Source organism: Ixodes scapularis, unplaced genomic scaffold (assembly GCF_016920785.2).
Source record: "Ixodes scapularis isolate PalLabHiFi unplaced genomic scaffold, ASM1692078v2 PGA_scaffold5__190_contigs__length_132052651, whole genome shotgun sequence".
Taxonomy (NCBI): domain Eukaryota; kingdom Metazoa; phylum Arthropoda; class Arachnida; order Ixodida; family Ixodidae; genus Ixodes; species Ixodes scapularis.
The window spans coordinates 55384725-55410589 of NW_024609880.1; the positions used below are offsets into that span (position 1 = coordinate 55384725).

Sequence of the window (25865 nt, forward strand, 5' to 3'; positions counted from 1 at the left end):
CGCCGCCGCCAAAAACCCTCATCCGCATTCCGGTGCCGGGGTACAGCGGACACAGCGATCGAGCTCTGAGCGCGACCGACTTCTTGCTGGAAATCCAGCGATATCGGAAGGCTACCGGCCTGACCGAAAAGGACACGCTAGGCAGGGTTCTGTCGGTGGCTCTTGTTGGGCTAGATGGTAGCTCATTTCTTCTATTTCTTGCTCTGCCGTACTCGCCTGCCATCATGATAGTCCCAGGGTAGCGAGCGGCTCTCTTCATATCATGCCGTTGCTTTTCCGTGTAAGTACTTTACTCACAGGCACCTGACCGTCGAATGCAACCAACTTGAAAGGAAACTTTCTGTTCCCCAAGGTTGACGCCTGGGCTAGTTGGTTTTTCATGGTTAAAATAAAAGAAACAGCGCAAAGATACGGACATGACGAGAAGGTAGACTAACATCAGCGCTGACTTACAACTGAAGTTAACAGACCGAACTCACTAGCCAGTTTGACTACGCCACCACTGCCGCTATGCATCGAGGGAGCTTTAGTCCCTGCACGTGCGACAACCTCGGTGAAGCTCTGCGCGTGTGGAGCATGAGGCGGCACGAGCCGTCTTGTGCACTGCTGCCTGCCTCCTGCGAACTAAAGTTATGGCGGCCTCACGCATGCGCCGAACGCTTGGTGAGATCGGTCTATCTGTGCTAAGATGGAGTGTAAATACCACCACGGATACCACTCACCGCTATCGCAACAAATTGCGGCTTGTATACCATGACCGTCTTAGCTATTTCAACAAGTTGTTGCTTAGTAGGATAAGTCTGCTGGTTTTACGTAAAGCTTCCAAATAAGGGCTCAAAGGTGGCACAGTGCAGGGTAGTGAATAGGACTTGCGTAGAGATTATACTTACTGACTGTCGAAGTATCTCCAACAGATACATCTATTCAGTGATTCTTTTATTATGCCAATGGTTTGTTTGGAGTGATTACTCCGGCTTCCCGAAAATGGTGTCGAGTTTTGATATAAACCCATTTCGAGTGTCTTCTTTCTGCCTGGAAGATATGGAATCTCTGCACAATAGCGGACACAAATGACACGGCGAAACCGATGCTAGAGGAGCCGACGGGGCCAAACACGCAGTGGCAAAAAGCGCAACGTCAAGGTCCACGTCGCCTGTCGGTGAGTATAATTGCGCTTGATTGGTTTCAACCAAGCGCAAGAATGCACCGTGACCTTGCGCTTTTAGTATGTGCGTTTCTGCTCGTGTCTTAAGGCCCGTTCACACTCTTGCGACTGAGAGCGACCAGACCGTTTTTTAAGCTTTTTGAGACTTCTTAGAACCGGATGCGAGGCAGCGGGGCTGGTCCTAAGAGATCGCAAGAGGCTTAAAAACCGGTCTGGTCTCTCTCGGTCGTACTCGGTTGCAAGAGTGTGAACGGGACTTTATAGTTTAAGATTTGTACGTTCCGCGGGCTCCGCAACTGAACGGCGGTTCCAACCTTCAGACAATCGTCACTTTTTATTTTGTTGAAAGGGGTTTAGGCCAACACCTTCTAGAATGACGAAGGCATCCGGACCCCCCCCCCCCCCCCCCCCCCTTTCATCTTCCAATCCCCTCTTCTTTCAGGGAACGTCATCACAGTCGGATGGCGCCAACTCAGCAAATGCCGAGCGTCCTTCGACGCGTTGATAGGATACGAGACCCAGCTGACCACTGACGCAGCACTCGTGTCCAATCTGTGTCTTCGCTCGATCTCGCTATGATGACGTCAAGATTCTAGTGCACAGGCTGTGGGATCGGTGGCCGAGTGGTCTAGCGCACACCAGCTCGGAGCACGTGAAGCGAAAGCTCGCGCTGCAGAACCCAGGGATCCTGGGTCTAATCCCCACCCCTGCCCGTTTCGATCTGGATGAGCATCGTGCCGGCGTGCGGCCGTATATCACTACTGCGTGGTGCACGTTAAAGGGGTATTCACACGAGGGAGAAATCCCGGGGATTTCTCCCCGGCACGCGCGCATCACGAGGTGAAAACGCGAGGCTTTTGCACATCGCAAAGCCTGTCGTTTTCGTCGTGAGATGCGCGTGCCGGGGAGAAATCCCCGGGATTTCTCCCTCGTGTGAATACCCCTTAAAGGGGTATTCACACGAGGGAGAAATCCCGGGGATTTCTCCCCGGCACGCGCATCCCAAGGGGTATTCACACGAGGGAGAAATCCCGGGGATTTCTCCCCGGCACGCGCATCTCACGACGAAAACGACAGGCTTTGCGATGTGCAAAAGCCTCGCGTTTTCATCTCGTGATGCGCGCGTGCCGGGGAGAAATCCCCGGGATTTCTCCCTCGTGTGAATACCCCTTAAGGGGTATTCACACGAGGGAGAAATCCCGGGGATTTCTCCCCGGCACGCGCGCATCACGAGATGAAAACGCGAGGCTTTTGCACATCGCAAAGCCTGACGTTTTCGTCGTGGGATGCGCGTGCCGGGGAGAAATCCCCGGGATTTCTCCCCCGTGTGAATACCCCTTTAAAGACCCAGGTCAGCGGTTGTACTGCACTGGGTAAATTACTCATCTACAGCTGAGGAACAAGTCGCTCGTTGAAGGAAGATTGGTTGTGGGTATGTTTATACAAACACAATTACAGCCATTTTTTTAGTGCACAGGCTTCGATTCTTTTAGGTGATGTTGTCTATGCACATGCTTGACGAAGAAGATAACCTTGTAAAGGTTATCTTCTTCGTCAAAGCCTGCAACCGCGGCAAAGCCTGCGGTTGCAGGTTTTGCCGCGGAGTGCATACGCTAAGGCGAGCTAGAGCATGAAGATACTTCGTCGTTCAAGTTACGGCATAGTCGCGCCAGTCTACCAAACAGCTTTAAATATTTTCGGACATAATTAACACGGCCTTTTGGTAACCCTGGCATTCTTCGCAGCAGTACCGCTTATTTACTAAACTTGTCTGTTGCTGTTGGTTGGTGAAACTCGAAAAAAAAAAAAGTTGTTAACAACATGTATTTGGCGTGTTTGCAACCAGTACTCGTTGCATGTTAGTGCAGAGTATAAATCCATTAGCGCAAGTGGGCGACGGTGTGGGCGACGGATATGCGGCACTACCGAAGGACGATTGGCTCATTTAGCTAAGCTGTACCACAAAATTAAAGCTGTCACGCTGCACTCGACGACTACATATAATTTGCTTTGATTTTTGTTCCGGTAAATCCAATGGAAGAAATTTGTATTTCCAGCGATTTCGCTGGTATCCAGTTCTTGCACTTGAACTGCAGAATAGAAACACTTACATCGTTTGTTTCACTTTATAGTCGAGCGAAGCCGAAGCTACAGGCACGAGCATGTTGCCCCAAAGGATGCCGGCGCTGCACGAGAGCGCGTGCTTGGTAAGCACACTGAAAGCTCGGAGTCCGTTCTTGTAGCCTCGACTACGCTTGTAGTTAAAGTGAAACGTTGACAGGGCGAAGAAAAAGAAAAGGTGACAACATGGTAGCTGCGTTCGACCTCCGCGGATATTTATTTATTCCAGGAGACAGCGAGTATTGCTGCAATCGTCCCTGGCGTGTTCAGACAGCAATGCGATTATGTGTGCTCCTTCTGCTGGCACTCTTGCTCTGGAGCGTGCCGGTGGCTGGAAAAGGGCAATACACGTTTCAGGGGCAGGACGCGACGCCCGCCGAAACGGAGGCCCACATAACAGCCCAGGAGAGCGTCGTTTACGTAGGTGAGTCTGTCAACTTCACCTGCAGCACCAAATCCAGAGACATACCCAAGCACGTGGCCTGGCTCATGTATGAGGAAGATATGAGTGCGGCGAGCTTCGTCACCATAACCACTTCCGAAGGTCCCGCCGGAAACGGTTTCGTCCTGTTCATTAGCACGCTCACGATCATCGAGGCCCTCTTCAACCATACGAGCATCATTCGTTGCAGGATCAAAGTAAACGCGCAGACGGTTCTTTATCTGAGCACGCCGCTGACAGTCTCGCAGAACACGACGCGGGACGGCAAGCGGATTGGAGATCAGTGCACGGCCAACGAGGAGTGCCCTCTGGAGCACAGCACCTGCAAACCGAACAACGCAGAATCTACTTCTGGAACCTGCCAGTGCGACACGGAGCACCCTGTCCTATCCAGTCGGAACGACGTGAGCTGTCTCCAGGCAGCTGACGTCGACCAACCGTGCGTGGACAGTGCTCAGTGTCAGTACAAGGACGACAGCTCGCAATGCGAGGACCAAGTGTGCCGCTGCAAGACAGGCTTTTCGCTCGAGCAGGGCAGATGTGAGGTCAAAATCGATGGTGCTTTGTGTCAGACCAGCAACGCTTGCTTGGATCCCAACGCGGAGTGTGTTGGTGGTCACTGCGTCTGCAGGACTGGTTTCGCATCTAATCCGAACACCAAGCTTTGTGATTTGAGCAGCGACCAAGAATTCCAGCTAGCTGTCGTTGGAGTGTCGTCCGTCGCCGTACTGTTAGTTTTAAGCGGGATCACAGCTGCTTGTTTTGTTCTAATCAGGCGAAAGAACGCGACCTCTTCTGGTCGCTACTGACACTTGTTTTGTGGCGCCTGTTGTCTTAAGATTTTAAGGGCAGTGCGCATACTTTAGTGTTACTTTTGTACGTGTCTACATGTATAGATGCGGCTCAGGCAACTGGTGACAACAATACAGAAGACGGTAATTCTCTAGAATGAATCAATGTGGGTTATCTGTATAAGACCTGTACAGCTATTTTTGAAATTACTGAGTAGTAATGGGCAAGGCTGACTTGCTTGAATACTGGGCCGTGTGCTTTAGCGGGCAACCTAACTTGCAAATGTCCTGTAGCACTCGACCCAGCAAAATGTATAATTTGTGATGGAGATCAAGCATCTTTAAAATAAAATGCTCGTATTTAAAAACCGAACCAAACAAACCAACGATCAACTAGATTTATAAAAAAAGAAAAGAAAAAAGTCCTCTGCATTATGAGTTTTCTTGACTATCAGTCTACGTTTAATTGTTTTATTAAAATGGCAATGCAACGATTTTTGTACTTTGCGCATATACTGCTTTGAATGAATCCTTGACGTTAATGACACATAAAACACGCGTTCGTTTTTCACCACACGCGAAAGAAGTCGCAAAAAAAGAATAATAAAAGAAAGAAAAAAGTTGGGGTTCCAATCCACGACGTGAAGGCGGTTGGCTAGCGAAGCTGTGGTATCACCTGCAACGACTGCCCACTGCATTCAAGTATCGTCACTGGGGGATACTGCGACCCCCGGGCTAAGAAGTCAAGTTTTACGAAGAAGAAATTGAAAGAAAAAGTTCGCTTTTGCCCTTGAAACAGTCCGATCTCATCAGTAAGTGTTCGGCGCATGCGTGACGCCACCATAACTTTAGTTCACAGGAGACAGACGGCCGGCATGCGAGGGCTCGTGCCTTTCATGCTCTACACGCGCAGAGCCCCAGCGGGGCTCTGCGCGTGTAGTCAAACTGGCCGGTGAGATCGGCCTGTTACACCGCAACAAAGGAGTTCCTTGGTGAGTGGCGTTGCGTGCGAGTATACGTGGGTCCCACTAGTGCAAGCGTATGCTCGTGTAAAGTGAAAAACCTTCCAAGCGAATATCGTTGCATAAACCCTTTAAGAGATAATATCGGCAATGTTGTGAGCATCAAATAAAGCTTCTCAATAGATCCCTTCACGAAATTCATTGCCATCTAGTGGTTCAAACATCAGTCTACATTTGTGTATGCTAATTGCGGTTAAAATCTAGGACCTATCAGGTCAACGGCGGACGTACGAAAGGTACGGCGTTCTTCGCTGTACAGTTATTTCTCTATTTTTTTTTTTTTTTTCAGTTTCAATGATGGCAGGAAACTACCACTTTGTTCGAGGCGCTTAATTGAGTAGAACGCTTGATAACATTCTTTACGTTTGACTGTCATGAGCTATTTGGGGCGTGCCGAAGCTGAGCATTGCAAGGATTTACAAGACATCCTCAAAAGCGTAGCGCATAGAAGCTTGTGCGACTCGTCACGATGACATCAGACAACGACACATCGAACGTCTGGAACGTTTAGGCGCCCGTCTTCCTTCACCAGCTATCAAAGGCCGCCATTAACATGTACAGATAATATACACTTAGATGATTACAGTTATCGAAGTGACCATGCTAAATTTCGGAAAGGGTCTATTGCCATTATATTGAAAGCATGCCTTCTGAAATAAATATAGTTTTTCACATTCCGTGCATTTTACTGGCTTACAGACGTTTTCTGTTTCCTGTTGTTCCCAGTCACGTTGGTTCCGTATCTGGTATGCGGGATGAGAAATAATAAAGGATTTCAGCCTGGAATGTGCGAAAAAATATAGGTGATGCAAAACAAGAATGTGTTACAATCACACATTTTTTTTTTTTTTTTGTGAACACCTTCCAGCGGCATGGAAAGATCAAAACGATGTTTTAACGAATGCCAGAAGTGACGAAATTCAAGAAATTCAAGATGGCTGCGCCATTGTGGAAAAGATGTATTCGCGACTCCAGCGACCTATAGGGGGCGCCCCCACCAAACAAACATGGCGGCTGAGTCCAGGTCGCGTTGGCTCGGCCGGGCCGCCTGAACAGGTGGTGCGTTCAATTTAACAGATTTTCTTTTGTTTAATGCCCAATTTTATAGGTATTTGAACTGAGACGGTTAAGTGTAGCCGGTGCAGATAACTTGCAAAGCATAGTTTTGTTTTGCCGGTGTTTTTTTTTTTTTTTTTTTGTTCTTTTCGTGTCAAACTTTCGTTTCGGAGATTTCGTTCAAAACCGAAACTATGGGCTCCGGAGATACGGTAATATACTAATCAGTTTTGATCTTCTAAGGAAAGCGGCGATGACTATAGAATTGTTCCACAGAGAGTAACTTTACGGCTAACTCGCATGCCTCTACCATGCGACTTATCTGTCCGCGAAATCGAGCTTTTGTGCGTATCCGCGTTTACGAAACAGCTCCAGTCTGCTCGGCCAACAACACAGGCTGCAGGAAAATTACGAAAATTAAGCAACCGCTTCTTGAGCCAAGGACCATGTTAACCCGCCGGTGCCCCACTAAGCAGCTGATACTCGTATTTCAATTCAGGTTTTAGTAGCAATGGAGAAGTCATTTTGACGAGCGGGTTATGTATTATATTACATACTATGGGGGGGGGGGGGGGGGGGGGTCCCAAAAAGCGATATTAGTATATCCTTCGGGTTGAAATACGAGCTTAGCTGCTGAATAAAGGTATATTTGACAGACGGAGACGTACTACTTCAACTTAGCCAAATGGTTCTATAGCCGGCAGCACAAGGACAAACTGAAGAGAGTCTTCATTGAAGATCCGCGCATAACCTCTCTGTATTGAACGGAGAAAATTAGTATTTTTTTGTGGCCGGTCAACCTGACCAATGTAGACGTATATTGCTGCTGGCTTCGACGTCCTCGTAATATAAATATTGAAGGCGCGATAGGTCAAAATGCCGTGACAGCATCTAACGTTGCGAGACTTGTCTCCCACCTTTTGAAAACAGATAATTTCCCTCATTCATCATTTGCAGTGAGCAAGTTTTCCTGAATCAAGTAATTGCGAAATCAGCCCAACTCCTTCAGTGTGGTCCAGAGGCTTTTTCGGCGAAAAGCAGCCAAGATGAATAGCCAACGCACCGACCGGCGTGGGTGGCTCAAACTTGAAGCTAACCGAACACAACCAAACTCAAGAAAAGCAGCTATCGAACCTTCCCATTCACTTGACTGCAACATTGATGTTCCCTCCAGTATCAGTTACCAAGCAGTTGTCACTTTGAATGTGATTCGAGACAGACAAGAAATCAAAACGTTTTTCCGAGATTCCTCCCCATCCAAGAAATCGAAAGCACGCGACCGTGTGCTGGGGAGTAAACGGGCTTTCAAACACGTAATAGAAGAAAACAATCTACTGAGGCTTCACCACACTAATGATCACTCAGGCAAACTGAAGAAATATTCGGACCTTCGTCAAATTACATCGTTCGCCACCGCGCCGACAACACGTCTCCGCGAAAGCCACCAGAGACGTGGAGGGGCGCGGAGCGACCTGGACCGGCTGGTTCCCGGTTTTCCCGCTTGGCGGCGTCCGTTTCGCTGGAGTCGCGAATAGCTATGGATGGTCCTACCACGGTGTTCAAAGTGACTCTTTGACATAAATTAAGTAACTGTAACCAGTAACAAAATACATGTTTATCAGATCGCAGCTTATCGATATCATATACACAGTTACATAACGTTTGTTGTTTTTACAACAACCTTATTATGATTCGCCGTCTCCTCCCACGTGATCCTTGATGAAGTGGCATGAGCGTGAAGACGGCTCTTATCGTCGCCATGATAACCATGGGTAGCAGGGTAATTGCGCTGAAGATCACCAAACCAATAAGGAAGAGCTTCTTAAAGTTCAGACCCTCGCCTTCCCTGAGTAGCGAGCACTTGTTCCCGTCGTACACACGTCCTGGGAAACACTGGCACGTGTGGTTGGCGCAGTACGAATGCTCCACGAGGCACATAAACTCGCCGCTACAGGCGCCAAAGAGACTGACTTCCTTGATGCACTTGCCGATCCGGTACTCGTTGCTGAAAGGCGACTTGCAGGAGCACCTCCGGTTGTGACAGTGCGCGTTTCTGTCCCACTCCAGGCAGTCCTGGTTGCTAGAACAGGGCGAGCCGATGCCACCATAGTGCGCGGCGCAGTTAGCCCGCAGCTGAGAGTAGTGGCGGTAGCCTCTCTTGCAAAGACACTTGGACACTCGGGTCCTGAGGTCGACAGAGCAGCTCGAGTTGCCGTCCACGCAAACAGTGTCTCGGGTGCAGGACGAGTTGTAAGACGCGTGCAGCAAGTCATCTTCGGAGGTGACCACGTAAGCGGACGAGACCGTGAGGCCGGTGCCTCTGATGAAGACCGAGCAGGTGACGATGCCTGTCTTTGGCTGGTAGGCGCGGATCTCAAGGACGCTGTAGGCGAGCGCTTCGGTATCCAGGGTACGTTCCACACTGAGGCCGCTTACCTGGATGGACAGGGCCGAAGCAGCGGTGGTGTTCACGTGCTCGTTGTCAACGTACCATCGGAAACTAGGATCGGCTGAAAAGGGCGCCGAACAGGTGTACTTGGTCACGACGCCTGATAGGACTTGCGGATTTGACGTGGTCAGTCGGATGTCCTGTGGCCGTATGCAGCGAGCAATGATCAGTATAAAGGGACACAGATAGAAATGGTTCATTTGTGGGATAATTGCCTGAGTATTAGATTTTTGGAGAGCTATTTGAATATGTTGTACAGAAACATTCGACCATGCTAAAAAGCACGATGACATGTTTCTTCTTTTTTTATACGTGCTTTGGTCAGGTCCTGATCTTTCATTGAACCATTCATTAGGTATTCGCCAAAAAGGATAAAAAATAAAAACTACCATTCACGGTCGTGCCGTATTCTAGTACACTGTGGTCGTACTTGGTACCTGGACAATTGGAACGGGGTATATTTGTGTCACCTGTGGCCATCTGAAAAAGAAAGACGCTGGCGCGGCCTAGTGCGCGCGAGGGGGGAACTCTCGATTGCTGGGCACGTTCTGATAAAGGTGTGCTTTTTCTCTGTCCAGCCTCTAGTCCGGCCTATAGTGTCACTGACTCCAGTCCAACCCGTCTTGTCCTGCAGTAATGTTTGGAGGTGGGCTAGTCGGTGATGCATTGTGAACTTGTCTTGTGTTCGTTTGCGCTGTTTTATTTCTATGTTCACAATCCGTCTAGTCCTCTTTGCGCGAACTATTTGTGCGTTGCGAAAGAACAATGAGAGTGTGGAAGGTGTTTCTAGCCCATTCTTAGGCGGTAACGGACAAAATTAAATGCATCATGATGACTACGGCGATTATCATGGTCATATCAAAAGATATATTGTTCAGGCTCGCCTAGGAGCTGTACAAGAGGGATAGAGAAAAAAGTCATCTTCCGGAACAGATTTTCTCACAAGGTATAAAAACACCAAGGGACCTGTCATGTCTTTTGCGGTCCACTTCAACTGGACGAGCAAAAGATGTAAATTGATCGTTTTTTTTTATCAGCATATACCTCAAGTCATGCATGACCGCACAAAAAAAAAATGCAAAGGTAAGTTGAATACATGCGAGATATTTATGATCACGTTGGGGGGTATGAATGGAGCCTGAGAGAAAATCCCGTGGAAAATAAATTTCGAGAAATGCGAAAATAGAAGCACTTAGCATATTTCGTGTTTGTTGATTATATTCCAGATCTCAACGTATATTACATATTGCACACAAGACTTATGCGTACTTCACCTTATCACAATCGGAATGCCACACAAGGTGTCATCGTCCAGAGGACTACGGCATCAAGCAGGTATAAGAGCGTTTATTGAATTGAATTGAAGTTTTGAAGTTTATTAGACATATGAAATGCCGGGGAGGGAGGAGCAAAAGGTTGCCGATGCTACCTGACGAGGCTCCATTCCCCTTTTCGGCGCTACAGCAGTCGCAGCAGCAGTGTGGAAGTCGTAATAAAATTCAAGGTGAAAATATTTTCACAGAAACGGTTTTGACATAAATTAAACACAAACAAAACACAAATTAAACACAAACTAAACACAAACCAGACACAAACTGGGATGATTTGCCTTAAATCGATTCATAAATGAATCCATAAAATAGTAATCATCTGAATCTGGAGAGCAAGAAGCAGCGGCCCAATATTTAAGCCGAGAGCGTAAAAATGTACTCTTTTATTTCCTTTTTAAATCTCCGCAAAGAAGAACAGCAATTTATAAAATCTAATACTTCTGAAAATTTGTTTAAATATTCCGGAATCAAAAAGCTCAATTTCTGTGACCCGTAATTTGTGCGAATTCTCTCCTGAAGGAATAACTCATGCCGTAAATTATATGTCGTAATTTTCCTTGGATACAAATCTATAGACAAGGACCCGCTGTTTTTTATCTCTTTATAAATTAATAAGGCTAATTTGAAGTTATATTGTTGCTGAATTGTAAAAATCTTGTGTTTGGAGATTGACTGCTGTCGGCCGCTGAACGCGAAGCGCATGCTGCGACCGTACAAAATACATCACATTATATTGCAGTTGACGTAGAAGGCGCCCTGGAACTGTTCCTTGAGGTTGTACTTTTTCTCGCAGAAGATCACGGCGCCGGCGAGGAAGAGTACTGCGCAGCTAATAACAGCCAGCGCCGCGTAGAGTACGATTTTAGTGAAGAGTCCAGACGTGGTGACGACGTTGCATTCGCCATTCGGGTCATCGTTACCCGCGTTTTCAACGCACACGCACTGACCGTCCTTACACTCGAGACTCGGGACACGACAGACGGACTGCAGCCCGCAGCGGCTCCCGAGTCCCACAGACTTCATGCAAGTCGTGTCGTTAAGGTAGTAGCCTGGAGCACAGATGCACCTCCCTTCGTGGCACAGAGATACGAGATCCACACTGGCGCACTGTTCGTCGTCATCGCACGGTGCATCTCGAAGTTTAGACACGACGCCGAAAGTGACGATTCTTCCGTACCGCATGGATCGCCACGGTAGTTTTGTGGACGGAATCAGCACGTTGTCGTTGTTCACAACGTCGAGTTGTATCTGGAGGGTTTGCTCGAGAGAACCTCCACTGAAAACGTGGCAGCTGTAGTTACCCGCGTGCGCTTTTTTAGAGAGTCCCATGTCTAAGACGCTGTACGAAATGTTACTCGGCTGGAGGTGTCCGTTCGTAATTTTGTATGTGTAGAGGCCGTCTTGAAGTGTAGGGTCCGGTGGAATTTCGAACGAATTAAAGTGCCAGGTGAAAGTTGCTGCGTCGTCGCTGATGGGCTTGTAGCATAGGAAGCGTAATTGCTCGCCCACCGTCTGCGTTACCTTGCTGTTCGACGGAGGAAGGGTGACGGCTCGGTCTTGGGAGAGGACGACGTGGCTTGCAACAAGAAATCCCGTGCTTGCGAGTGCTATCAGCGTGAGACAGTATAGGGAGTATTCATTGGACGCCATATTTGTGGTAGCTCTTTAGAGCGCATGCTCAGAGCGAGCTTTCATTAAGAGGCTGTTAAGACCGACAATCTTGATGGTGCGGAATGCACGTTGCAGAAGAACTGTGGAAGCTCGGCGTCAGCACGCGCTCAGCAGTCGCGCACACAGCTATGGCCGCCAGTGAATACTCCCTATAGAAGACGCATCATTTCAATCTTCAACTTTCTTTAATAGAAGGTGTGAGTGATAGCACTTTTTTTACAGCGAAGGTGTGTATGACTCGTTGACCGAATTTTTTCGTGTCGCCATCCCCTCGAAAAAGAAAAAAAAACAAAAAACAAACACAAAAAAGCAACCTTTAGCGGTTGAAGCGGAAAGTGCATACATCGCCCATACAACATACAACACAGCATTCGTTTCAATAATAAACAAGCACAAAGCAAGCATCATGTTTCAAAAGTAGCGCAAGGTGCGTCGATGCACGAGGCACGGGCAACGTGCAACCCTTGGGAAGATCATGGTGGCATAGCGCAGCACTGAGCTGGATTTCAGACACCATGTTCTTCCCAGAAGTGGCGAGCGGCACGTGTCTTGAGCATGTCCACAACAATGAATGGCGCCACTTTTCCCAGTATGAGGGACTTTAGATAATTCATGATAAAGCACTCCTGATAACAATGCGAAGTACGTAGAGCTCGCCGCATGCGTTTGCAGTAAAGATCACTGTTGCGCAAACTGCCGCGGTGACGGCAGCTTGCAACGTGGAGAGTAACGTCACCAGCCTCTCATATATAAAATAGCCCGCCTATAGACCTTTGCATCGTCTATCACCCGGGCGAAAAATGCTGAGTCTCTGAGCTGTGGACGCAAGCACAGCGTCTTATATACCCCACAGCAGAGCAACAGCGCATGCTCAGAAGGCGTTGCACAGCCCAGCAGAAGATGGCAGCGCAAAGAAGGCGAATTTTGCAAAGGTCTGTACTCCGTTTCACCTTACGTCCGGACGCAGCGGACGGTAGTAGCTATCCTAGCCAATCCGGTTTTGTGGACGTAGCCCGTGATACGCTTTCCGTGCCTCACTGTGCCCCCTCTCTAAGGTCTCGTGACACTTACGCGGCCTTGGATTGTCTCCGATGGCTCGTAACATGCGCTGCGCTTGGACGTATAGGTAAGACAGGGTATAGCAATTGATATCATTTTTGCTACAGCACCGCTGTGGGTAGGCCACGCATAGTTCGGACTCCCGAGGAGTAGCGTGAGTACGAGGAGCGGTAAAGGGAAAAGAAACGGCACTACGACCAGCGGCGGCGTGCTGCGTCCTACAGCGCGGCATTTGGTATAGTGCAGTGGGCAATCGTTGCAGGTGATACCACAGCTTCGCTGGCCAACCACTTTTACAGCGTGGATTGGAGCCGAATTGTTTAATAGAAATAAGAATACAAAAACATGCGCACTAATATTTTCGCCATAGTTTTCATAATGTTTGAGATTTTAATAAATACAATAAAAATTTCACCATAGTGTTTTTTTGTTTTTTCTTCTCTTTTCTGCTTTATGTCCGAGCAAAGCAAAAGCTGCAAGTACAAGAATGGGAGAAAGGGGGGGGATCGGCAGCCGAGGACTTCGAAGAAGACGACGAGCTGAACGGGAGCGTTGGAAATGAACTCCGTCAAGGAAATCTCAACACTCTAGACATAGTATCAATTCTGCTAGTGCTCCTTCTGGGTCAAACACCACGGAATACAATAATCTTCTGCCCCCTCCACCGAACAGTAAGCTACTGGAAAACTCACTGATTCTCCACGAAGATCCATCGGTCAGACCTTACCGCACTGGCGATTTCGGTCGTGCTTTAAGAAGAGAATTAGCCCAAAGCAACGATCGACCCTCGGTGCCTTCCCATACAGCACGTACGGCTGCTCACAGTGCGTTCTGCCAAGAAGAAAGAAAGATTACTACAACTTCGGTTAATTCATGTAAAAAAAAAAACAAAGAACAAACGATTATTGACGAAAGTAGAACTGCATTATCCATGAAGGTGCACTGGATCCCAGCAAGCGTCCCAGCCAGCGCTTTTAATGCTTATGGTAAAGTAAAGAGTGTCCTTCGTGACAAATGACACTACTTTGGCTACGAAGAGGTAGAGACGACCACAAGAGTAGTATCATTCGAATTAAACAAAGGACTGACCGTGGAAAACTTGCCACACAAGCTCAAAATTCTAGAAACCCCTTTTCTTGTCTCCGTGCCCGGTATAGGGCGCCACAGTGCCTGCGATGCAAGAAAACAGGACACGTTCGAGGTCAGTGCCGCGCTCCATGGTGCAGCGCATGCAGGAAGTACGGGCACGAACCAGAATGCTGCATTCCAACCTACGCCAACCGTACAGTTCTCTAGAGAATCCTACGGAGGACTTCATGGAGTCAGAAAAAGCAGCTCAATCAAAGGTGTCTGCTGAGGCCAACAATAGTTCCAAGCTAATGAACACCCAAAGAGCCACACGTAATGAAAAGGGCGCAAATCATCTAACACCGTCAGGCTCTGCAACAGAGAAGACAGTGAACATGGACCCCATCACCATCGCATTCAACACACCTCTCCCAATCTACAAAGTTGAAGATCTTGCGAAGTCAAAGGAAGAAGAATCCGAAATGAAGGAATCCAACGATAAGGAAATGCTCGGGAAAAGAAAGGGTGAAGAAGAGCAATGCACATCAGATCCTGGCTCTGCACCTCAATGGGAGAAAGTAGAAACAAAAAGGAGTAAAAATAAAGTTAGCAAAATCTTAATCTCCCAAAGCACCTACCACCGAAAAAACCCCATCCTGCCCGACCACAAGTATCTGAAAAAAAAAGAAAAAAAAACAGTAAAACATACTTCTCCCCCTTTCCCCGAAATGTGCGATATTTTTGTATTGGAAACTCGTGTTTTTTTTTTTTTCGTTTTTTTTTTTGTCATTTCTTACACATTTGTAGAAGATAGTCTATCGGAAATCGATTACGTGAGGAGCAAAGACCCTGCGCCGAGCAGGAAAGTCGCTTCGCGGACGTTGCGCGCCCAGGCGTATGTTCCCCTGATTTTTCCACTTTCTCCTCCTTTCCTGTTTTCCATACGCGAAGGTGCGCGCGGCGCCGCTATTCGCCGAATTCAGTCACGTGAATGGTCACATTCGACGGAGCACAGCTCCTGCATATCCGAGGAGTGGATTTCTCGCGTAGTTTAGGATTTCATGGTGGCTGAACGCGCAACTCTGGTTCCCTTAGGAAGCCTATTCGCGTCTCCAGCTTGTTGCTCGCCCTCCCGCGGCGGAAACGTAGTTTTATTTGCGCAGGCGTTTAGTGCTCAGCTGGGTTAGAGGAATGGAGTTGCTAACAAACGTTGCCGTTTGGCCGTTAATGACAACATCTGTAGGCACTTCAGAGTTTCCGTCTGCAGGGCACCTTGTTGAATGCCCTGAGACCCGGAGTTTGTCCACACTGTCAGGTTGATCCCCTCGATGTTTCCCAAACGCGATGGCAGGCCCCTCATCACCAGGTTGAAAAGGAGTGGAGAGTTCACCGAGCCTCATGGTGTGCCTCTCTGTGGTGCGTTAATCTTTTTCGACCTCAGGTTCCCCAGCCTAAATGTTGCTGTTCTGTCAGTCAGGAAGTCTTTCACGTAGTTGTATGCCTTCCTCCCGCACTCAGTTCCCTGCAGACTTCTCAGCACCGCCGCATGGGAAACGTTGTCAAACGCCCCTTTGACGTTCAGGGCCAGCACTGCGCTTGTTTCTTGTGCTCAGCTTGTCGATGACCTCCCCTTCAGTTGAAGGAGGACGTCATGTGTTGATTGATGGAGCCTAAAGTCGCACATCGTATTTGGTTGGTGGCCTCCCTCTTCCAGGTAGGGCGCCCGCATGTTGTTGACCAAGTGCTCGACCAAATTTCCTACGCGCAGGTTCTGTATGGCTCAGCTTAAGGGTGCACGCAATATAGTCTTCTCGGCTGCTAAGCAGAACGAGCTAGACCAGCTAGCTCATCTATTGGAGGATTCCAAGCTAGGCGGCTTTTATTATCTGATACAGGCGTCTGATCCGCTGTGCACTAATTTCCACATGCTTTTGTGCAAGACATCATGAAATGAGAAAGCGGCTTGACTTGTTAATTGTTCGTTAATAAAAATTAAGAAAAATGAAGGACGTTTGCACATCTCTGGCGAAATTAGAGCGCAGCTCTTGAGGAGGAGGAGGGGAGAGTACGGAGGTGAGGGTATGCCTTTTCTGTTACTCCATATATACCCTCCCCCCCTCCTCTCCCTCCTCCTACCCTCATCCTCCAATTTAGTTTCCACGCTAAATTTAGCGCGCAAAATGACGTAACATGACTGTGTCACATCACCTATGAGCAAATTCAATTTCTCCGCTAGATTTAGCGGGAAAATTGACGTCCCGTGACCTCAACGCCAATTCAATTCCCCGCTAAATTCAGCGGAGAGCCCCTATATTTTGCGGAGAAACTAAATTTGCTCGCTAAATCTAGCAGAGAAACTGAATTTCCCCGCTATATTTAGCGGGGAATCGAATTGGTGTTAAGGTCCCGTGACGCCCATTTTCCCGCTAAATGTAGCGCGGTTACGCCGACGCCGCGAAGCACGGAAGCGGGCGCCTAATAGTTGGGCTCTAAAATGTGCTTCGCGTAAACGTTTAGCAGGCCCTTATCTTAAGAACACAGGTTGACAAGGACGTCTGCTAAAAAAGTGGCGACGCTTGGCGATTGACCTACCTGATCAATACGATAACAGTTGAAAAGCGACAGAATGGTACAAAATACTGCTTCAATGAACAAAACGTTAGGGCTAAAACTAGCTGGGGATGGTTTAATATATTTTGGCACATTGATACTTTAAACCCATAAGATAAAAAAAAAAGCTTCGTTTGAAAAACATGTTTTTTTGTGCAATGCTTATCAAATTATGAGGCGCTGAAGAAATGCAGCATTCTGCGTTAAGTCCTTATTTCGAACTCTTTTTGTTCGCCTTCCGCCCATTGAAAAGCATGCGGAAAGGGCCTTAGAACGCACCTAGTACCGCTGCGCCGCAGCGTTTTTCCACAACATAAAGTTCGTCTGCTTTCTTCGCCGTCACCATGGCAACAAACGCGGAACGAATGGAAGCAGGTACGCTACCGCCGCGTGAAGCCAGCAACATCTGTCGCCATTTTACGAACGCCGTCTGCTAGCCAAAGCCGAAAGCGGTGTGTCAGGTCAACCGCCTTCACCAGTGCGCCGCTGGAAAAGACTACGAAGCTGAGACACGCCGACGGCGATTGAGCAAGCAATAGTAAAGCCCCTTTATCCTGGGAAACATGAAGGGGCTTTAAGGAACAGCACCGCGGGACGACTGCAACGGCGCATTTATCGGGATCAAAGGCCCGAAATAATCAAGAACATTTTTTATTTGAATCATAACGCGCGATATCCAAGTTGGGGTTCAGAGGAAAGACACTTTGCTGGGTCTTTCCTGTGAACTTTTTACAGAGACACGGAGTGCTGCATTCAGAAAACCGCCCCGTTTGCTACATATGGGGGCCCTGAAAAGGGCCGTTTGGACCGCTACCAGAACCTATAACTGACGTAACGAGCACTTGACAAGCGGTTGGCGCATAAGTCGTCATTATGCACGCAGGCGGGCGACGGGCTCAGTGCTGCGGATCACTCAAAGTCACCGGGGCCGTCAGAATCCTCGTCCTCCGCACTATATATAGGGAAGGTTTCTGTCTGCGTCGGGGCTGTAAATTTTGGCGGCCGCGGCGACGAATGACTGGAATCGATCGGTGTTTCCGCGCGCCTTCTCTCTCCTCCAAAACATGAACTTTACAAGGTGACCAGTGAAATGGTGTCTCTCGAGCCGTCCATATGGAAGAGAGTTCTTGGCGTGGGCCCAGGTACCGTCCACCGTTTCGGTGCCACCTGTGTTCGGGTCTACAAAGTGCAGCTTGTGGTTGACGTTGACGGTACGTGAATGAATCCCAATTTGGTTTCCGTAAAGGACTCGGTACAGAGTCCGCACTGCTCGCGCAGCAAGAATTATCCTTGACTGCACTTGAGGAAGAAAAATTGGTTCTTGGTATCTTTGTTGATTTAACTAAAGCATTTTATCATGTAAATCATAGACTGCTTGTTCAAAAACTTCAACATTATGGTTTCAGAGGAAAGGCCGCATCAATAATTACGTCTTATCTACATCATCGCGTACAAACTGTCCGTATAGAGCAGACGATCGTTTCTCCAATCCACTTGCTGTTTCTTGCGGCATACCACAGGGGAGTATTCTGGGTCCTTTTCTTTTCAATATGTATATAAATGACATCGTCCCTGTTGGATCAGATGTTAATATGCTTATTTACGCTGACGATACCAGCATATTTATAACCGGAAATATATATATATGTGGCGACCACATATAAACCTCGGCAGCGGATGAAGAAGAAGACGCAAAGGGCGCTCGGACACTTCTGCTCGGGTGATCAGCACGGCAGCCATGTCATACTTCGACAGTCCATAGAACCAACGTGTAAATAATGTAAATAAATAGTTAGCGTATAAACCAACGCACGACTCGTTGCAAGTGGTGACCCGGACGAGGAACATCGCAACCAGACGCACCAAGATGGCAACAGATGCACCTGCCCCTGTCGATCCACCGCAGGTAGCAGCCCTAGCGATCCTATATACTGCCACCACTCTGGCCGGCAGATCCACAATTATGGTTCGCTCAGGTGGAATCGCAGTTCGTATTAGGGCGAATCACCGACCAGATCACAAAATTTCATCACGTGGTGGAGCGCACTATCATCCACAGATGCAGCTGAGGTCCGCGATATCATCATCGCTCCTCCTCCAGTGACCCCGTACGACGTCCTTAGGGACGAGCTCGTCCGTCGTACAGGCCTTTCGGAGCAACGAAGACTTCAGCGGCTGCTTACTGCAGAGGAGCTAGGAGATAAAACACCGTCACAGCTTCTCCGCCGTATGAAACAGTTGCTCGCTAACGCCACAATCGACGACACATTATTCCGTCATCTATTCCTCCAACGTGTTCCAAATGATGTACGCATGATGTTGGCATCAGCTGACACTGCTACAGTAGAGGACATTCAACGTCGCGTGGACGAGCTCACAGAGATGGTCTCTGCCCTTCGATCTTCGCGTTCACGTCTCCGACGGACAAGTCCCTACTCGACTCGTCGATTTAGTCAGTCTCATAGCCCTTCCACACAACAGTGCTGGTATCATCGCACCTTCGGCGCTGACGCACGCAAATGTACCTGCCAGAAGAAGGGAAATAATCCAGCCGGCTACTAGGGACGACGAGTGATGCTGGCCAGTTACACAGTCGTCCATGTCTCTTCTTCCTTACCGATAAAGACTCAAAAACACGTTTTCTAGTCGACACTGGTGCTGAAGTTTCAGTGGTACCACCATCCCTTCAAGGCCGTCGTAACCGGCAACCTTCGAAACTAAAAACCGCAAACGGCACCACCATCCCTACATACGGACTGCGAACCACCACCATCAACCTCGGGTTGCGTCGCATCTTCCGTTGGGTATTCATCATTGCAGACACGCAATACCCCATTCTCGGAGCAGACTTTCTGCAGAAATTCAACCTCCTAGTCGATGTGCGCGGCCGCCGTCTTTTTGATGGCACAACGCATCTGGCAGTCTCTGGAGTTCGGACGAAACTGCAATCGATAGGACTTTCTCCTCTCCTCTCTGTTTCCGACTCTCCATACACCGCAGTCCTGCGCGAGTTTCCATCCCTGGTTCGTCCCTGCACCTTTACCACCCACGTGCAGCACAACATCCAGCACCATATTGAAACAACCGGCCCTCCAGTTCACGCTCAACCCCGGAGGCTCCCTCCCGACAAGTATTGTACTGCCAAACAGGCCTTTGACCACATGCTGGAGCTGGGCATCATACGTTCCTCCTCTAGCCCGTGGGCATCACCGCTCCACATGGTGCCAAAATCAACACCAGGTGACTGGCGTCCTTGCGGGGACTATAGAGCTCTTAATCAAACCACCGTACCCGACCGATACCCAGTACCCCACATACATGACGCAACGGCAATTCTCGACCGAGCGGTAATTTTTTCCACCATCGACCTTGTCCGTGCTTACCACCAAATTCCCATGGCTCCAGAGGACATTCCAAAGAGAGCAATAACAACACCGTTCGGCCTCTTCGAATTTCTTCGAATGGCTGTGGCCTGAGAAACGCTGCGCAGACATTTCAACGATTTCTCGACCAAGTCCTGAGAGGAATGCCGTTCGTATATGCCTACATAGACGACATTCTCATCTCAAGTCGCACCGAGCAAGAACACCAAGTCCACTTACGATGTCTCTTTCGAAAATTGGATGAGCACGGCTTAATGATCAACCCAGAAAAGTCCCACTTAGGTGTGTCCAGCGTTTCATTCCTAGGCCACCAAATCGATTGTCACGGCATTCGTCCACTCACTTCAAGAGTAAAGGCTATTCAAGAGTATCCCCAGCCCCAAACAGCGCGTGACCTACGGGGTTTCGTCGGGCTTGTGAATTTCTATCGCCGCTTTGTCCCTGGATGCGCGAAGCTTCTTCAGCCTCTTCAAGAAATATTACCAACAGTAAAAACAGCACGGTTAAACTGGACAGATGCCGCAAATGAAGCGTTCGGCAGCATCAAAGAACACATTGCCCGTGCCACCGTGCTTCATCATCCAAAAACGGGGGCACCGATATGTCTTGTAACCGACGCCTCCGACATCGCCCTTGGAGCGGTGCTCCAGCAGTTCCACAATGGTGCATGGCAACCGCTGTCTTTCTTCTCTCGCAAATTAACCAATACAGAACGCCGATACAGCACTTTCGGTCGTGAGCTCCTGGCGGTTTACTCCGCTATCCGTCATTTCCGTTATTTTCTGGAAGCTCGCCAATTTCATATTTTTACGGACCACAAGCCCTTGGCAGGCGCCATACAATCTCACAAGCCAGACAGTGGAACTCACTCTCCTCGAGAACTGCGACAAATGTCATTCATTTCTGAGTTCACCACAGACATTCGGCACATAAAGGGGACTGATAACATTGTTGCCGACACCTTGTCTCGAGCCGTTATCACACAATTATAAGATAATCCAAACCTCACTCCTGCTACACTTTTGGCTCACCAACAGAATGACGCAGAACTAACCAGACTCAGAACTACACCAGGTGCATTAGTTCTTCGAGAGATCACAATACCTGAACTCTCCCACCCTTTGGTGTGTGATATGTCAGCTGGTGCCCCTCGACCCTTCGGTCCAATCGCTTTACGACGACGAGTTTCTGACTCCTTCCATGCGCTGTCACATGCCGGTATCCGTGCATCACAGAAGCTAATAACCGCGCGTTACGTGTGGCCTAGCATCAACGTTGACGTTCGAAACTGGGCTCGCAGCTGCCTTCCTTGCCAACGTGCGAAGGTTCACCGGCACACGCACACTGCACCAGGTGTTTTTCCTCTTCCGAGTACCCGTTTCGAGCATGTGCACCTCGACATAGTCGGCCCACTACCAGAATCACAAGGCAACAAATATATACTAATCTTCACCAGATGGCCAGAGGCCCTCCCCATTTGCAGTATTACAGCTTAAGCAGTCGCTCAAGGATTTATGCAAACCTGGATTTCACGGTTTGGCGTGCCGGCCACTCTCACCACAGATCGCGGTCGCCAGTTGGAGTCTGCACTTTTCAGCGAATTCACCTCTCTTCTTGGCACCAGTCGACTAAGAACGACGGCTTACCATCCACAAGCTAACGGTCTCGTTGAAAGATTTCACCGCCAGTTAAAAGCGTCAATCATGGCGCGTCAAGATAACTCTCATTGGACAGAATCGCGCCCACTAGTACTTCTGGGCCTGCGAACGGCCTTCAAGGAAGAACTTTTATGCACACCTGCGGAGCTCTTATACGGAATGTCCCTGCGTCTTCCACAAGATTTTTTTCACATTTATGGACCCACCGGTTCCTCCGGACCCAACCAAATATGCTCATTGGCTCAAAGACACCATGTCAAAACTGCGACCAACATCCCCACGACGGCGATCGCCACGGCCAGTTTTCATTAGTAAGGATCTTACCAAGACAAGCCACGTTTTCGTAAGAGACGATACTCTTCAGCCGAATCCTTCAACCTCCTTATCATGGACCGTACTTAGTCACGAAGAAGACTCCCAAATATTTCGAAGTGTTGGTCAACGGCAAGCAACAAACCATATCGATTGACAGACTCAAGCTTGCCCACATGGAGTCCACCCAACTTTCCACAACTACTATGAGTCAGTCCCACAGCACCTCTCCGCGACGCAAGGTGCATTTCTTTCTTCCACAAACGTCCTAAAAAAAAAATTGGGTTGTGTGTGTGTTTATACAGCCTAGAACTTGGTCTGCCTCACAGGGGCGACGAGTCTCCCAGCTGTAGATGAGAAATTTAGCCAGTGCGGTACAGCCGCTAGCCTGGGGTCTTTAACGTGCATCACGCAGTAGTGATACACGACCGCACGCCGGTACGATGCTCATCCAGATCGAAACGGGCAGGGGTGGGGCTCGAACCCAGGATCCCTGGGTTCTGCAGCGCGAGCTTTCGCTCCACGTGCTCCGAGCTGGTGTGCGCTAGACCACTCGGCCACCGATCCCCCCACAAACGTCCTACAGACTGAAGGGGGAGTAGTGTGGCGACCACATATAGACCTCGGCAGCGGATGAAGAAGAAGACGCCAAGGGCGCTCGGACACTTCTGCTCGGGTGATCAGCACGGCAGCCATGTCATACTTCGACAGTCCATAGAACCAACGTGTAAATAATGTAAATAAATAGCGTATAAACCAACGCACGACTCGTTACATATATATATATATAATGAGATAGTCGATAAAACAAATTCGACGTTACAAAAACTAGACAAATGGACGTGCCAAAATGGCTTAAAATAAATATAAACAAAACTAAAGCCGTCTAATTTCGTAGTCAAAATGAAGGCCACGGTCCCACTGAATGTGGCAGTTTAGGTACTTTTTGGCAGGTCATTATTCATCTCCTTTTAAATACTGTTTTGTGGGATTGATGTCATTCGAAAGGCAATGCAATCCTCTTTCATTTGATATTATGTATGTGTTGGTTTTTACTGTTCATGCGCGTTTGTAGCGTTGCGAATATGATGGCGCGGACCCTCACTTGCTCCGCTAGTTCATGTTTTATGAACGATCCATTAAAGATAGCACGGTTCGAATGTAGCAGTTTTGTTAAGATGATGTCGGAGCAGAATGTAACGATACACTTTTTTGGTATTTGCACTAGTTTGTTTTTTTCATCCCTCCAAATATTGCCCTAAAATTGACATTTTTCAGCACAAATATGTTTTTAATGACAAACGCTAGGGCAATGAAATTAGCCACAGATGTGGTGCTTATAATTGGTAATATGCAGAAAAAAAATTAATGTTGTGTAAAATTTTTTTGTTTAGATATTTTATATCAAACGTAGCACTTTTTTGTGCTTCAAGTCATGGTACTTCAAATGCCGCTGAGGAAATAATTAAACTATGATAAAATCTTTTATAACATTTAGAGCTACAATGGTTGCCCAAGAGGTGGACGATGGCTTTTTTTCATTTTCAAAGTCATAACGCTCCAGGAGCCCTTCAAACTTACCTGTTTTTGACGCATATCTTTTTTGGACATCAAACAGATTTATTGGCATCTAATAACATTTATTGTTTGGAATAGATATACATTGCGATGTATTACGTTTTCACAATGATCTTGCTTTGTTTTTTTAATAGGTGTACAGCTTAGCTAATTTTAAAAACAATTAAAACTGTTTGGGTGTTTTGTTGCGCTACCTGGTGGATGGCAGACAAACTGCTGATTTCTAGTGTTCGAAAACTTTCCGAGGGCGGCGCTGGCGTCTGTATCATCATCAATCTCCGTGTCTTTTTACCTTCACACTTAAAAAATATATTGGAAGATTTACTACCGATAAATGAATGGTTTAAGTACGGGGTCAGGTTAATAAATCTAAAACAAATAACACACGCGTAGCGTGATATATGTGTTCATTATTCGATATAACTGAAATCATTAAACAATAAAGACGAAGAGGAAAATAATACACCCGAGTTCACTTCATGCCTAGAGTCACTAAATGAGCTTTAAAGTATCGGTACTCCATTCCCCAAAATTGTTTTGGGCGCCGCCATTTTGGGTCTTGTCCAGAGCAAACGCAACTGCCGATCGTCATGATCCAAAAGTACGACTTCCTCAGCATTAGATGCGGTGCTAGGAAGCTGATGCAATATTGCAATGCTCTGTCGCGGGTTGTTTAAACATTTGTGGGGGACGGAAAAGCGTTTCTGTGATTTTATATAAAGCTCCAGGTAACTGGCAACCATGATTTTAAGCCACAATATGGTCAAGTGTGTTACTCTGAACCGTAGCTAATTTACTGACACAAGCGGGAACAATGAGGAAGAGGCAGGTGTCAAAAGGTAGTGGCTTGTGGAACCCACGGGGCTTACGTCATGGCCCCTCCAGGTATTACAAGCCTCTTGAACAAGAACATGAATAGTGCCATTAAATAAGCTACGCGTCAAAGTAGAGACACTTGGCCATATTGTGGCTTAAAATCTTGGTTGCCAATTATTTGAAGCTTTATCTGAAATCACAAGAAACGCTTTTCCGTCCTTCACTTTAAACAGCGTGCGACAAAGCAAAGAAACATTACATGAGCTTCCTAACACCGAATCTAATGCTGAGGATGTCGCACTTTTGAATCATGACGATCGGCAGTTGCGCCTGCTCTGCATAAGCACCAGAATGGCGGCGTTCACAACACTGTCGGGGAAGAGAGTGCCGATACTCTTAGCGCAGCTAATTTATTTGCTCTAGTTCCCGCGAAACTCCTTTTCCCTGACCGAAACTGAAAGTAAATATGAATAATAAACCAGTATTATAGCTTATTTAGCTTATAACCAACTACACATAATGAAAGGAGGAAGCGGCCGGGTAGGAGAAACGCGGGTTTTATGTGCGACCGTTCTAACTGTCTCAAAAGAAAAAACGCGCGAGCTTGCACTGGTTTAAAAAAAGGCATCCAAAGAAACGAGGCGGCACGCTGTGCTCTTTGTTATTATGCGTCTAGTTGCAAATTGTTGTGTGTATGTTTATACAGCCGGAAGTTAGTCCGCCTTAGTGGGCGTCTGACTCTCAGCTGTGGAGGAGCAATTTAGCCAGTGCGGTACAACCGCAAACCTGGGGTCTTTAACGTGCACCATGCAGTTGTGATACACGACCGCACGCCGGTAAGATTCTCTTCCAGATCGAAACTGGCAGGAGCGGGGTGGCTTCTGCAGCGCGAGCTTTCGCCCCAAGTGCTCCGAGCTGGTGTGCGCTAGACCATGCACTCGGCCACCGAACCCCCCCCCCCCCCCCCCCCCTTTGTGCGTCTAATTTATATACAGGTATAACTATTTGAAGATCGACGATGGACGTCGATCGTCTCGAGGTAATGTAACGTAATAACATTATATGAATAATAAACTTGTTGAAGGACTGAATGACTCAATTTTTTAATTCTTGGATTGTAATATGGTGGTAGCCTATTGTACTTACTGTTGATGAAGAGCAATATGAGGTGACAAAGTAATGATTGAATGATGAGGCTCTATAAGGTCGACGACATTAGTGGGTGTCGAACCACAACGAACAGTGCCAGACTTGTTTCAAGTATCGTGCACCCAAAGACTTTCTTCACCCGCAACAGAATATGGTAGAATCAATCAGGATGCTGCTTTACAAC

General features: G+C 47.9%; 2 protein-coding genes across 2 annotated transcripts; one reads left to right on the plus strand and one right to left on the minus strand.

Moving 5' to 3' along the window:
• Positions 1-3519: 3519 nt before the first annotated feature.
• On the plus strand, positions 3520-4917 carry LOC120846770 (prion-like-(Q/N-rich) domain-bearing protein 25). The gene is made up of 2 exons (XM_040218643.1): positions 3520-3710; positions 3969-4917. The coding sequence occupies exons 1-2, from the start codon at positions 3563-3565 to the stop codon at positions 4535-4537; spliced, it is 717 nt and encodes a 238-aa protein (XP_040074577.1). The 5' UTR covers positions 3520-3562; the 3' UTR covers positions 4538-4917.
• Positions 4918-8268: 3351 nt separating this feature from the next.
• On the minus strand, positions 8269-9246 carry LOC121048063. Its single transcript, XM_040503930.1, has one exon. It carries the CDS (start codon positions 9244-9246, stop codon positions 8269-8271), a length of 978 nt encoding a protein of 325 aa, XP_040359864.1.
• Between the last annotated feature and the right edge of the window lie 16619 nt (positions 9247-25865).

Coding starts and splice junctions, on each gene's coding strand:
- LOC121048063 (XM_040503930.1), bottom strand. CDS start 9,246: ATGAACCATTTCTATCTGTGTCCCTTTATACTGATCATTGCTCGCTGC.
- LOC120846770 (XM_040218643.1), top strand. CDS start 3,563: ATGCGATTATGTGTGCTCCTTCTGCTGGCACTCTTGCTCTGGAGCGTG. Junction 3,711..3,968: donor GGAGAGCGTCGTTTACGTAG/GTGAGTCTGTCA, acceptor CGCCGCTGACAG/TCTCGCAGAACACGACGCGG.